Here is a 13,565-nt window from a genome sequence, read left to right as displayed (position 1 = left end):
TATTGTTTAAGGGGTATAGTTTTCAAAATGGGGTCACTTTTTGAGGGTTTCCACTGTAGGGGTACAAAATGGCGCCTAAAAACCATTCTAGCGAAATCTGCCTCTAAAATCTATATGATGCTCCTTTCCTTCTGTCCACTGCCACGTGCCCATAGGGCAGTTTACCGCCACATATGGGGTATTTCTGAAAACTGCAGAATCAGAGTAATATATTGAGGTTTATTTTGCTGTTAACCCTTGCTGTGTTGCAAGAAAACAATTATTAACATAAAAAATCTACCAAAAAAGTGAAATTTTGACATTTCACCTCCATTTTCCTTTAATTCTAGGGTTAACAAAGTTTGTAACATCAGTTTTTAATAATTTGAGGGGTGTAGTTTATAGTTTTCATTTATGAGTGGTTTCCATTACATAAGCCCCTCAAAATCACTTTATAACTGGATTGGTGCTTAAAAAAATGTTTTTTTGAAATTTGGTTGAAAATTTTAAAAATGGCTTCTAAACGTCTAAGCCTTCTAACGTCCTAAAAAACTAAAATGACATTTACAAAATGATGCCAACATGAAGCAGACATATGGGGAATGTAGATTGATTACTATTTTATGAGGAATTACTATCTGTTTTAAAAGTAGAAAAATTCCAATTTAGAAAATTGCAAATCTTTCCCAATTTTTGGATTATTTTATAAATAAAGTTGAAATATATCGACTCAAATTTACCATTGTCATTTAGTACAATGTGTCACGAGAAAACAATCTCAGAACGGCTTAGATAAGTAAATCCGTTCCAAAGTTATTACCACATTAAAGGGGTTGTCTCACCTCCTTATTTACAGGTTCACTCGCGGCTCTTGGGGCCTCAGTTTCCTGCTTGCTGGGGGCGGAGCTGAAGTCACAGTGAGTATGTAACCCTGCCCCTTTTGCTTGTGCGTTTGTGCACCCTGTAAATCCTATGAGCTTGTAGTAAAGCTTAGATGAGGTGGCCGGGCCGGCCACATGCATAATAATTTGTGCGCATTCGCTCCCTTGAAACCTGGCCACCAGATCAGCCAGTCGATAGGGTTTCTGTGCGCCTGCGCGGCCACCACTGATACATTACAGTGGTGGCCGTAACCCCTAGATTAGTGGTTTTCTTACGGCTACACAACTGTTCAGTCCCAATCCCTGGAGTTCCCTTCACATTGTGCGTGTGGAAATGCTCTTACTTTCACAATTAAACATAGCCCTGAGTTCTACTGTTGTTTTTCTTCGATTTGATTTCACCAAATGTTTAAGTGATCGCCGATCACGATCATTCAGGATTTTTTTCCCGCCACATTTCCTCCTCGAATACGATGGGTCCCCACTATCCTTCCAGTTTTTAATAATGCGTTGAACAGTTCTTAACCCAATTTTAGTAGTTTCTGCAATCTCCTTAGATGTTTTCTCTGCTTGATGCATGCCAATGATTTGACCCTTCTCACTATTTGACCCTTCTCATGGTCGTGGAAAAGACTAACATCTTTTCCACGACCATGAGATGTATCTTTCGACATGGTTGTTTAAGAAATGAGAAGCAACTTATCACACCAGTTGGGGAAAGATAATCGCCCATGCAGTAATTATCCAATAGGAGGCTCATAACTATTTGCTTACTTAAATCCAGGTGGCAACTTTTTTTTGGACAGGCAGTGTATATATATATATATATATATATATATATATATATATATATATACACACACACACACACACACACACACAGGTCACACTATGTTTTTACCAGAAGAGTAAAAATACTCCTCTGACCATTTTTGAGGAGTATTTTTACCCGAGGAGGAGTACGAAAGTTGCGGTAATTAAAATACATAATACATAGGCCTGCACTCACTCACATCTGTGTTGGAGGCTGCATTTGGAGCCTTTGTTGCAGATTCTGTTGAAAAAACAGACAAAAAAGCCTGACATGCAGCACTTTTTTGTCTGGTAAAAAGACAGGATCCCGAATGGAAACTGAACAGATCCCATCATAGCAGAGTCTTTTCAGCTTCTTCCCTGTGGGGTGAAAGAAGGATGGGGGAGGAGTGTCACCAGAGGGGTGACAGGAGGAGGGGGGAGCAGGGTCACTAGTGGGGTGACAGGAGGAGGGGGAAGAAGCTTCACTAATGGGGGGAGCAGGATTACTAGTGGGGTGACAGGAGGAAAGGGGAGCAGGGTCACTAGTAGGGTGACAGGAGGAGGGGGGAGCAGTGTCACTAGTGGGGTGACAGGAGGAGGGGAGAGCAGGGTCACTAGTGGGGTGACAGGAGGAGGGGGGAGCAGGGTCACTAGTGGGGTGACAGGAGGAGGGGGGAGCAGGGTCACTAGTGGGGTGACAGGAGGAGGGGGAAGCAGGGTCACAAGTCGGATGACAGGAGGAGGCTTGGAGCAGCATCACTAGTAGGGTGACAGGAGGAGGGGGGAGCAGGGTTACTAGTAGGGTGACAGGAGCAGTGGGGGGAAGGGTCACAGGCATGGGGGCAGCTCTTCTCTCAGATCAGTCACGCCAGTCCGCGGCTCCTTAACTCTCCAACGGCAGTGTCATGTCTCCCGGGGTCCTTGAGCAGCGCGCCCTGCTCTCCTTACTACAGCCTCCCCTGGGAGCCGGCCCCTCCTCCTTCCAGCTCCCGCCGGATTCCCCTGCCTGACCCGACTTTGCTGTAAGGAGCTTTGTTATTGGTATTTCAGGCACAGGCAGCATCGCTGCGCTGCCTGTGCCGTTCACAGCGCTCACTATGCTCATGAATGTGGGGGAAAAGTCTAAAGGCGTATTGATACGCCTTAGGCTTTTTCCAGGAAGTAAAATTGCCTGAACGCTTGTACAGGCGTTATTGCGCTTGTACATAGACGCTTGTACAGGCGTTATTGCGACCTCTGCACACATATACAGTGGATATAAAAAGTCTACACACCCCTGTTAAAATGTCAGGTTTCTGTGATGTAAAAAAATGAGACAAAGATAAATCATTTCAGAACTTTTTCCACCTTTAATGTGACCTATAAACTGTACACCTCAATTGAAAAACAAACTGAAAACTTTTAGGTGGAGGGAAGAAAACAAACAAAAAAATAATAATGTGGTTGCATAAGTGTGCACACCCTCTTATAACTGGGGATGTAGCTGTGTTCAGAATTAAGCAATCACATTCAAAATCATGTTAAATAGGAGTCAGCATACACCTGCCATCATTTAAAGTGCCTCTGATTAACCCCAAATAAAGTTCAGCTGCTCTAGTTGGTCTTTCCTGAAATTTTCTTAGTCGCATCCCACAGTAAAAGCCACAGAGAGCTTCCAAAGCATCAGAGGGATCTCATTGTTAAAAGGTATCAGTCAGCAGAAGGGTACAAAAGAATTTCCAAGGCATTAGATATACCATGGAACACAGTGAAGACAGTCATCATCAAGTGGAGAAAATATGGCACAACAGTAAAATTACCAAGAACTGGACGTCCCTCCAAAATTGATGAAAAGACGAGAAGACTGGTCTGGGAGGCTACCAAGAGGCCTACAGCAACATTAAAGGAGCTGCAGGAATATCTGTCAAGTAATGGCTGTGTGGAACATGTGACAACAATCTCCCGTATTCTTCATATGTCTGGACTATGGGGTAGAGTGGCAAGACGAAAGCCTTTTCTGACGAAGAAAAACATCGAAGCCAGGCTACATTTTGCAAAAACACATCTGAAGTCTCCCAAAAGCATGTGGGAAAAGGTGTTATGGTCTGATGAAACCAAGGTTAAACTTTTTGGCCATAATTCCAAAAGATATGTTTGGCGCCAAAAACAACACTGCGCATCACCAAAAGAACACCATTCCCACAGTGAGGCATGGTGGTGGCAGCTTCATGCTTTGGAGCTGTTTTCTTCAGCTGGAACTGGGGCCTTAGTTAAGCTAGAGGGAATTATGAACAGTTCCAAATACCAGTCAATATTGGCACAAAACCTTCAGGCTTCTGCTAGAAAGCTGAACATGAAGAGGAACTTCATCTTTCAGCATGACAACGACCCAAAGCATACATCCAAATCAACAAAGGAATGGCTTCACCAGAAGACGATTAAAGTTTTGGAATGGCCTAGCCAGAGCCCAGACCTGAATCCGATTAAAAATCTGTGGGGTGATCTGAAGAGAGCTGTGCACAGGAGATGCCCTCGCAATCTGACAGATTTGGAGTGTTTTTGCAAAGAAGAGTGTGCAAATCTTGCCAAGTAAAAATGTACCATGCTGATAGACTCATACCCAAAAAGACTGAGTGCTGTTATAAAATCAAAAGGTGCTTCAACAAAGTATTAGTTTAAGGGTGTGCACACTTATGCAACCATATTATTTTTTTTTTTTTTTTTTTTCTTCCATCAACCTAAAATATTTCAGTTTGATTTTCAATTGAGTTGTACAGTTTATATAAATGTGACATTAAAGGTGGAAAAAGTTCTGAAATTATTTATCTTTGTCTCATTTTTTTACATCTCAGAAACCTGACATTTTAACAGGGGTGTGTAGACTTTATATATATATATATATATATATATACATACACACATTACACACACACACATATATATATATATATATATATATATATATATATATATATATATATATATAGATGAAAAACGGACAGCACTCCAGATAAAAGTTGATGGTGTTTATTCACCCATGTGGATGGCAACGTTTCAGCTCATACAAGAGCCTTTGTCAAGGCTCTTGTATGAGCTGAAACGTTGCCATCCACATGGGTGAATAAACACCATCAACTTTTATCTGGAGTGCTGTCCGTTTTTCATCTATTTATGACGGGGTAAGCTGCTACATCCCTGGACATAGCACCCTTTCTGTGTTGTTTCTCCGGTGCCGCCATTGTTTTTCTTTTTTTTATATATATATATATATATATATATATATAATTTCACAGCACAGAATACCAATGCTATATTTTAGAACTTTAAGTCAAATGTCTAGTAAGTGCTCTATTTAAAGTTTCTTGGTTTCACTTTTAGATGTGAGAGTCTTTCACAGCATCTTGTATTTGATACCTTTCTTCAAAAAAAAAAAAAAAACACATTGCAACTTAAAAGGGTTGTGTGAGACTTGAAAAACGGAGATGGCCACATGACTGGTAGGAAAAAAACAAAGCACCTGGTTGGGTGGTCCAGCTGCTGTACCTGCCGGCCCAGACAGTGTGACTTGCATTTTTCTTTTATTCTGACAAAATGGCCGGCCATTCACATTTTTTTTTTAGGTCTTGGACAGACCACTTAAAGGGATTGTGTCATCTCAGATTATGATGGCATATCACTAGGCGTTGCACGCTTTCCATTAATTTCTTTGGGAGTTCCAAAAATAGCCGAGCGAGTGTGCTCAATTATTTTCGTCAATCCCTTAGAAATTAATGAAGAGTGCTCAGTGCAAGTGTAGCCACGGCTCCTTTGACTTCCATGGGACTGCCGGAGCAAGTTGGCTTGGTTATTTTTGACAGTCCCATAGAAATGAATGGAGGACAGCTGTGTATGCGTGGCTTCTCTCTGCTCATTTCAGGGCTCTCATTCTGGAGATAGAGCTGGGGTCCTAGAGGTGGAACCCGCACCTATCTGACATTGATGAAATATCCTAGCAATATGTTACCAATGTCTAAAAAGAGACAACCCCTTTAATGAATAATATAAAAGGATAAAGTACTGACCACTTCACTTGGTAGATTCTGAAGGTCATCGAAAGGAGTCTCCAGAGTGTTAGTGTCTACATTTAGAACCACCACGTCTTCAAGGCTCATACTTTTCACTTTCTGAAAGTAAAACCAAAAAAATGAGTTAAAACATGTACAAACCCCTACTTAATAAATGCATATAAGTCAGTAAAACACAAAACTGGTGCAAGGAAGGGGTAGTCAATTCAATGAAAAGGATGGTCTCAAAAGCAAATATTTTTCATATCGAGTATATGGCCATTATAAATGGGTTCCCCCACTTGGCTACCTCTAATAGACAGAGTGGCCAGATGCTTACAAAGAGCGAACTGGGCAATCCGTGCAATACATGGTTTCATGTCATCTGAATGGTCTTCATACAATACCACAAAGCCTGTGCAAGTGAAATGCATGGTTAGCTACGACTTCCCCCGGCAATAAGCTGTTATTTCTCAAGTCAGACCTGTAAGTGATCAGGGGCCTTCTTCAATATAAAAAGGGATTATCTTCATTATCTATAATATCTCAGCAAAATTATACACAACAGACTGTCAATGGTCAACTTGGATTAAAACATTAACTTTTTGGATAAATGTAAGCTCAGCTTTTTATGACAGGAGTATTTACTATAGCTAATCAGAAACTTTACATTAGCTTGATGAGATTGTATAACTTAAAGGTGACTGACATCACACTGGGGCATCCAGTTTAAAAAAATAAATAAAAAATTCTTATAGTAGTTGATTAAATAGGGTGTCCCCATCTGGACATTTATGACATATCAATAGGATATTCCGTAATGCGCTGACCCACCGCAATCTCAAGAACGGGGCAGCGCCATGAAGTGAGAACAAGCTGCACATGCATGGCATTCTTCATTCACTGCTATGGGACTTCCATAAATGGTCAGGAGATGGATCGTCTATCTTCGGAAGTCCCATAGGAGTATATGAAGGGGTGGCCGCACATGGTCTGCCTTCCATTTACATGGTGGGGTGGAAGGAGGGGGGTAATCTTGATATCAGAGCCGATCCCAGAGGTTAGACTCATATCTATCGGACATTTATGGCCCAGGTCACAGAGCAAAATAGAGATTGATTTGCATACTGTTAAAAAATTTTTTGATCTATGATGCTATGACCCCAGAATGGCCACTGAAGGATGGTCATACGACCAGACCTGTCCATCAACAGATTACTGGCCATTTTTTGCGTTCCGTATACGGAACCATTCATTTCAATGGTTTTGCAAAAAAAACGGAATGTACTCCGTATGCATTCCGTTTCCGTATTTCCATTTAGTTTAAAGATAGAACATGTCCTATTATTGCCCGCAAATCACATTCCGTGGCTCCATTCAAGTCAATGGGTCCGCAAAAAAACGGAACACATACGGAAAAAACAGAACGGAAAAACGGAACAGAAACGGAAACACAACGGAAACAAAAAACGGAACAACGGATCCGTGAAAAACGGACTGCAAAACACTGAAAAAGCCATACGGTCGTGTGTAGGAGGCCTAAAACTGTGGATGGACAGAGGAAATAGCGCATGAGCAGTCTGTAAGTCAATGGAGGATAGATCATCAATATTGGATCAGCGGGGCTCCGACTCCTGACATGTCAAACAATCAGATGTTTAAAAGATGCTGTCCGCTAGCGAGCGCAGTGATCGCCATAGCTGGGACTAATATAAGCTATTGACGATGACATAGATCGCAAACATTTAACCCCTCCGAAGCATCTTTGAGGTCAAAAACTAAAGCGCGCACTCCCAGCCAAGCACCGGCTCTAACTAGCAAGGATTGGGGGAGCTGGCTGTTGTGTGTGGCAGCCTCGGTCCTCCTGAATGATCCAAGGCTGACGCACATAAGTTCCTATGGAGAGCCTGCCTGTGGCAGGGCTCCATAGGAAAGCGGTAAAATTCTCATAGACTCCAATGCTAATGCGTTGGGGCCTACAAGAGAAGCAGTCTAAGGCTACATGCACACAACCGTGAATAAAACATCAGTCAAAAAAGGATAACATTTCCTTGCCTTTTTGAGAAACGGACGTTAAAAACGGATCCATTCCATTGTATGGGGCAGTTGGTCAGTGAAAAACAGACAAGATAAAACATGTTCTATTTTTTTTAAGTCTGTTTTTCACTGACCATCAAAAAAGCTGCCGGTGAATAACCCCATAGACTACCATAGTTTGATGGCCGTTAAAAAAAATGTCCATCACATGTCCGTTTTTCACTGTCGTGTGTATGTAGCCTAATGATTGCTTGTTCAAGTTCCCTAGGAGAACTATTAAAAAGTATAAAAACTAAAAAAAAAAAAAAAATATATAAAAAATAAATAAATTCTTCTACAATTAAAATAAAAAGACATAGTAAAAAAATAAACATCATGGGCATCCCTGTGTGCAAAAACATCCGTAGTTTTAAAATATAAAAATGTTTATCCCATACAGCAAACGGAAAAAAAATGTCAAAATGGCAGTTTCTGTGTTTTTTGTTTGCTTAACCCTCGACAAAAATAAATAAATAAATAAAAAGTGATACACACCCCAAATTGGTATCAATGAAAAGTACAGATCGCCCCGCAAAAACTCCATGTGGTATTTTTTTTACCGCTTTCCACTACATTGTATGCAACTGTATATGGTGCCATCAGAATCTACAACTTGTTCCGCTTATGGCTTTGGGAAGGTTTAGAGTAAAAAAAAAATATGAAAAAAAATATGGAAAAAAAATAAATAAATAAAAAAATGGCCGGTCCTGAAAGGGTTAATGTTCAGCCAGCCGGAGTACTGTATACTGAGGACAGAATCGTAGGAAGTTACAAAAAATGTAGTAATAACCTACAAGCCTAGTAAGGCTACTTTCACACTGGCGTTTTGGCTTTCCGTTGGTGAGATCCGTTCAGGGCTCTCACAAGCGGTCCAAAAGGGATCAGTTTTGCCCTAATGCATTCTGAATGGAAAGGGATCCGCTCAGAATGCATCAGTTTGCCTCCGATCAGTCACCATTCCGCTCTGGAGGCCGACACCAAAACGCTGCTTGCCTGACGATGCGGAGGCAAACGGATCAGTTTTCTCTGCCACAATTGAAAACGGATCCGTCCCCCATTGACTTTCAATGGTGTTCATGACTGATCCGTCATGGCTATAGACGACATAATACAACCAGATCCATTTATGACGTTTGCATGTGGTTGTATTATTCTAACGGAAGTGTTTTTGCAGATCCATGACGGATCCGCAAAAAATGCTAATGTTAAAGTAGCCTTAGTTTATATTAAAACAAAGGAAGAGAGAGAGAGATGTTCAGGCACATTATAAAACCACATCATGGCAGCATTTACATAGAAAGTGTCCCGAGCTGATTTATGATCTATGTCTTTTGGAATTTGATGCATATTACACCACCGCCTCAGCACTAAATATAAAGTGATAGAAATATTGTGAGATAAGACGTTTCATTTTGTTCAAAGCCAGAACATAATACATTTCATAAGTTGTGCAAGATTCGCAGAACTGTAATTTACGGCCAAACAAAATGTGCAATTCATTCCTCATAAAGTAAAATCTATCAATCGGAGGAGGTGGTGCATCTTCTACATGCAGCTTGTGCGTGTGCAATTTAAATGGCAGACAGTCATAATACTGGGCTGTAAGGAAAGGCTGACAGGCATATTTCTTTATTGACATGTACAAATCTCTAAGAATTATGAAAGTACTGTTTATACCACCTCAGGAGCACATAAAGCGGTTTTCCAGGTGTATACGGCCTCATGCACACGACAGTATTTTTTCACGGTCCGCAAAACGGGGTTCAGTTTTTCCGTGATCAATGTCCGTTTTTTTTTTCCGTGTGTCCTCCTTGTTTTTTTGGAGGATCACCAGACAAGAAAAGTGAAAAAGAAAGTCAAGTTTGCATTGAAAATGATAGGAAAAAAACGGACACGGATCACGGACGCGGATGACAATCTTGTGTGCATCCGTGTTTTTTCACAGACCCATTGACTTGAATGGGTCCGCGAACCGTTGTCCGTCAAAAAAATAGGACAGGTCATATTTTTTTGACGGACTGGAAACACGGATCACGGACGCGGATGAACAACGGTGCATTTTCCGAGTTTTCCACGGACCCATTGAAAGTCAATGGGTCCGCAGAAAATCACGGAAAACGGAACAATGGACACAGATGCACACAACGGTCGTGTGCATGAGGCCTAATACTGATGGTCCATCCTCAGAGGAGGTCATCAATATCGAATGGGTGGGGGGTCAGACTCCTGGCACCCCCAGATCAGCTGTTTCTAGTGCGTTTTGCGGTCTCTTCTTAGGCCAGTGACATCACATGCATTGATTACATGGCCTATGTGCAGCTCCGTTCCATATGAATGAATGGGCCAGGGCTGCAATACCAAAAACAGCTGATATACAATGTATGGTGCTCTGCTTGGCAAGCTGTGAAGAGGCCAAAATACTCACCAAAATACTGTGGCCCCTTTCAAACAGCTGATCGGCGAGGCTTCCAGGAGTCAGACCCACACCAATCTGATACTGATGATATATCCTGAGGATAGGTCATCAATATTGTACTCCATTCCTGGTGAAATGTGGAATTAGGGAATATTGTGCCTAGTTGTGGACGCTATCAAATGGGCACAGACACCCCCCTCCCTCAATGAGCTTCCAATGATAGGAGTTCATCTCCAGGGATCTGCTACCTTTAAAGAGGTTGGCCACATCGCGGATGACCCCGAAAATGAAGGAAGTACTCTTAATGGGACTGAATGAAATTAGGACAACAGGGGTGCTTTCAACCCAAAACAGTGCCACTCTGGTCCATGGGCTACATCTGGCAGAGATGACACCCATTTAGGAACACAAAACCTCTATGTAGAAGAGAGCAGCTTCCTTAAAGTAAGCCTAAAGTTTCAAACATACTTTATTAAAATCCATTCAAAATGTTATAAAATTATTATTTGTAATACAATTTATTTAGTACTTACAAAATAGGCATTTGAAGTTCAGTTAACTATAGAGCTTTGGAATCCATAAATTCTTTCACCTTCGACATGTGAAAGGTTTACTGGCGTGAGATGCCACTGTGAGGCTGAAGTGAACGAAATACAGGCAGGAGCACAAATCTCTTCTCTTGCCTGTCCTTGCGCCGCTAAAGGCCTCATGCACACGACCATATTTTTTTGCGGTCCGCAAAAAACGGGTTCCGTTTTGCCGTGATCCGTGACCGTTTTTTCGTCCGTGGGTCTTCCTTGATTTTTGGAGGATCCACGGACATGAAAAAAAAGTCGTTTTGGTGTCCGCCTGGCCGTGCGGAGCCAAACGGATCCGTCCTGAATTACAATTGCAAGTCAATGTGGACGGATCCGTTTGACGTTGACACAATATGGTGCAATTTCAAACGGATCCGTCCCCATTGACTTTCAATGTAAAGTCAGGAGTTAATATACCATAGGATCGGAGTTTTCTCCAATCCGATGGTATATTTTAACTTGAAGCGTCCCCATCACCATGGGAACGCCTCTATGTTAGAATATACCGTCGGATTTGAGTTACATCGTGAAACTCAAATCCGACAGTATATTCTAACATAGAGGCGTTCCCATGGTGATGGGGACGCTTCAGGTTAGAATATACTAAAATAACTGTGTACATGACTGCCCCCTGCCCCCCCCCCCCTGTAGTTAACATATTGGTGGCCAGTGCGGCCGGCCCCCCCCCCCTCCCTCCCCTGTAGTTAACTCATTGGTGGCCAGTGCGGCCGGCCCCCCCCCCTCCCTCCCCTGTAGTTAACTCATTGGTGGCCAGTGGGCCCCCTCCCTCCCCTGTAGTTAACTCATTGGTGGCCAGTGGGCCCCCCTCCCTCCCCTGTAGTTAACTCATTGGTGGCCAGTGCGGCCGCCCCCTCCCTCCCCTGTAGTTAACTCATTGGTGGCCAGTGCGGCCACCCCCTCCCTCCCCTGTAGTTAACTCGTTGGTGGCCAGTGGGCCCCTCCTCCCTCCCCTGTAGTTAACTCGTTGGTGGCCAGTGGGCCTTCTCCCTCCTAATTAAAATCTCCCCCCCTATCATTGGTGGCAGCGGAGTGTACCAATTGGAGTCCCAGTTTAATCGCTGGGGCTCCGATCGGTAACCATGGCAACCAGGACGCTACTGCAGTCCCGGTTGCCATGGTTACTTAGCAATTTGTTGAACCATTATACTTACCTGTGAGCTGCGATGTCTGCGTCCGGCCGGGAGCTCCTCCTACTGGTAAGTGACGTCCGGCCGGGAGCTCCTCCTACTGGTAAGTGACATGACCTGTCACTTACCAGTAGGAGGAGCTCCCGGCAGGACGCAGACATCGCAGCTCACAGGTAAGTATAATGGTTCTACAAATTGCTAAGTAACCATGGCAAAAGGGACTGCAGTAGCGTCCTGGTTGCCATGGTTACCGATCGGAGCCCCAGCGATTAAACTGGGACTCCGATCGGTACACTCCGCTGCCACCAATGATAGGGGGGAGATTTTAATTAGGAGGGGGAGGGAGGGAGGGGAGAAGGCCCACTGGCCACCAACGAGTTAACTACAGGCGAGGGAGGGGGGGGCCCACTGGCCACCAACGAGTTAACTACAGGGGAGGGAGGGGGGCCGGCCGCACTGGCCACCAATGAGTTAACTACAGGGGAGGGAGGGGGGGCCGGCCGCACTGGCCACCAATGTGTTAACTACAGGGGGGGGCTGCCCCCTGCTGCCTGGCAGCACCTGCCAGGCAGCAGGGGGCAGTCATGTACACAGTTCTTTTAGTATATTCTAACCTGAAGCGTCCCCATCACCATGGGAACGCCTCTGTGTTAGAATATACTGTCGGTTCTGAGTTTTCACTAAGTGAAAACTCAGCTATGAAAAAGCTTTTATGCAGACGGATCTTCGGATCCGTCTGTATAAAAACTAACCTACGGCCACGGATGCCAATCTTGTGTGCATCCGTGTTCTTTCACGGACCCATTGACTTGAATGGGTCCGTGAACCGTTGTCCGTCAAAAAAATAGGACAGGTCATATTTTTTTGACGGACAGGATACACAGATCACGGTCTCGGCTGCAAAACGGTGCATTTTCTGATTTTTCCACGGATCCATTGAAAGTCAATGGGTCCGCGAAAAAAAAGGAAAACGGCACAACGGCCACGGATGCACACAACGGTCGTGTGCAGGAGGCCAAAGTCTGATATCACACATTGGTTATGTACCATGCCAGGTTTTGGCAGAGAGGAACAGGCACAGGCAGGAGCAGAAATGTGTGCTCACTGCAGCCCCACAGTGGAGTCTGCAAACCAGTACACCGCTGACATGTACGGATTACAAGGCGCTTATAGACACATGAAAGATAGATAGATAAATAATAATAATAACAATAAAGTATATTATAAATATTCATTCATGACATATGGAATCGATTTTAATAAAGTATATTCTAAAGTTTAGGTACACTTTAAGTAAGAATAGGTCCTGCTCTAACAAGTCTAGTACATCCGTGTATCACAGGGTAGGCTATAGAATGGAACATACTAGTACTACTATGCTGTGTTATGCCTAGTGCAGGACTAGGTGGTGGAATAGTTGGAGACTGACGCAAGGATACTCTTTAAAGTTCTCTGACTCCTTGTGTGTCGCTTTGCCCCCTCCAGCCCTGCACACGCATAACACAATGGGGCAGATGTACTCATCCAGTCTAAAGATGTGCCAAATGTATCCATATCTACTTATTTAATTCTGTTTCCAACAGAATATTATGATAAAATCCTGGCACAAAATGTCACTATGCCCCCTAGTCAGATACTTAAGATTCTTATTTTTTTTTTATAGCTCATTT

The 13,565-nt window shown here is 43.2% G+C and overlaps 1 protein-coding gene across 5 annotated transcripts in view; it reads right to left on the bottom strand.

The window, feature by feature from the left end:
• Positions 1-13,565, bottom strand: part of DENND1A (DENN domain containing 1A) — a 785,792-nt gene that overhangs the window by 344,224 nt on the left and 428,003 nt on the right. For all 5 annotated transcript variants that reach the window (XR_005774032.1, XM_040406251.1, XM_040406253.1 and 2 more), the window contains exon 12: positions 5,696-5,797. Coding sequence is in view for 4 of the 5 variants with exons in the window: in XM_040406251.1 (XP_040262185.1) it covers positions 5,696-5,797 (102 nt within the window). In the remaining variant the exon portion in view is untranslated. The remainder of the gene's footprint in view (positions 1-5,695; positions 5,798-13,565) is intronic.

Source organism: Bufo bufo, chromosome 8 (genome assembly GCF_905171765.1).
Source record: "Bufo bufo chromosome 8, aBufBuf1.1, whole genome shotgun sequence".
Lineage (NCBI taxonomy): Eukaryota > Metazoa > Chordata > Amphibia > Anura > Bufonidae > Bufo > Bufo bufo.
This window is presented reverse-complemented; position numbering and strand designations above follow the sequence as displayed.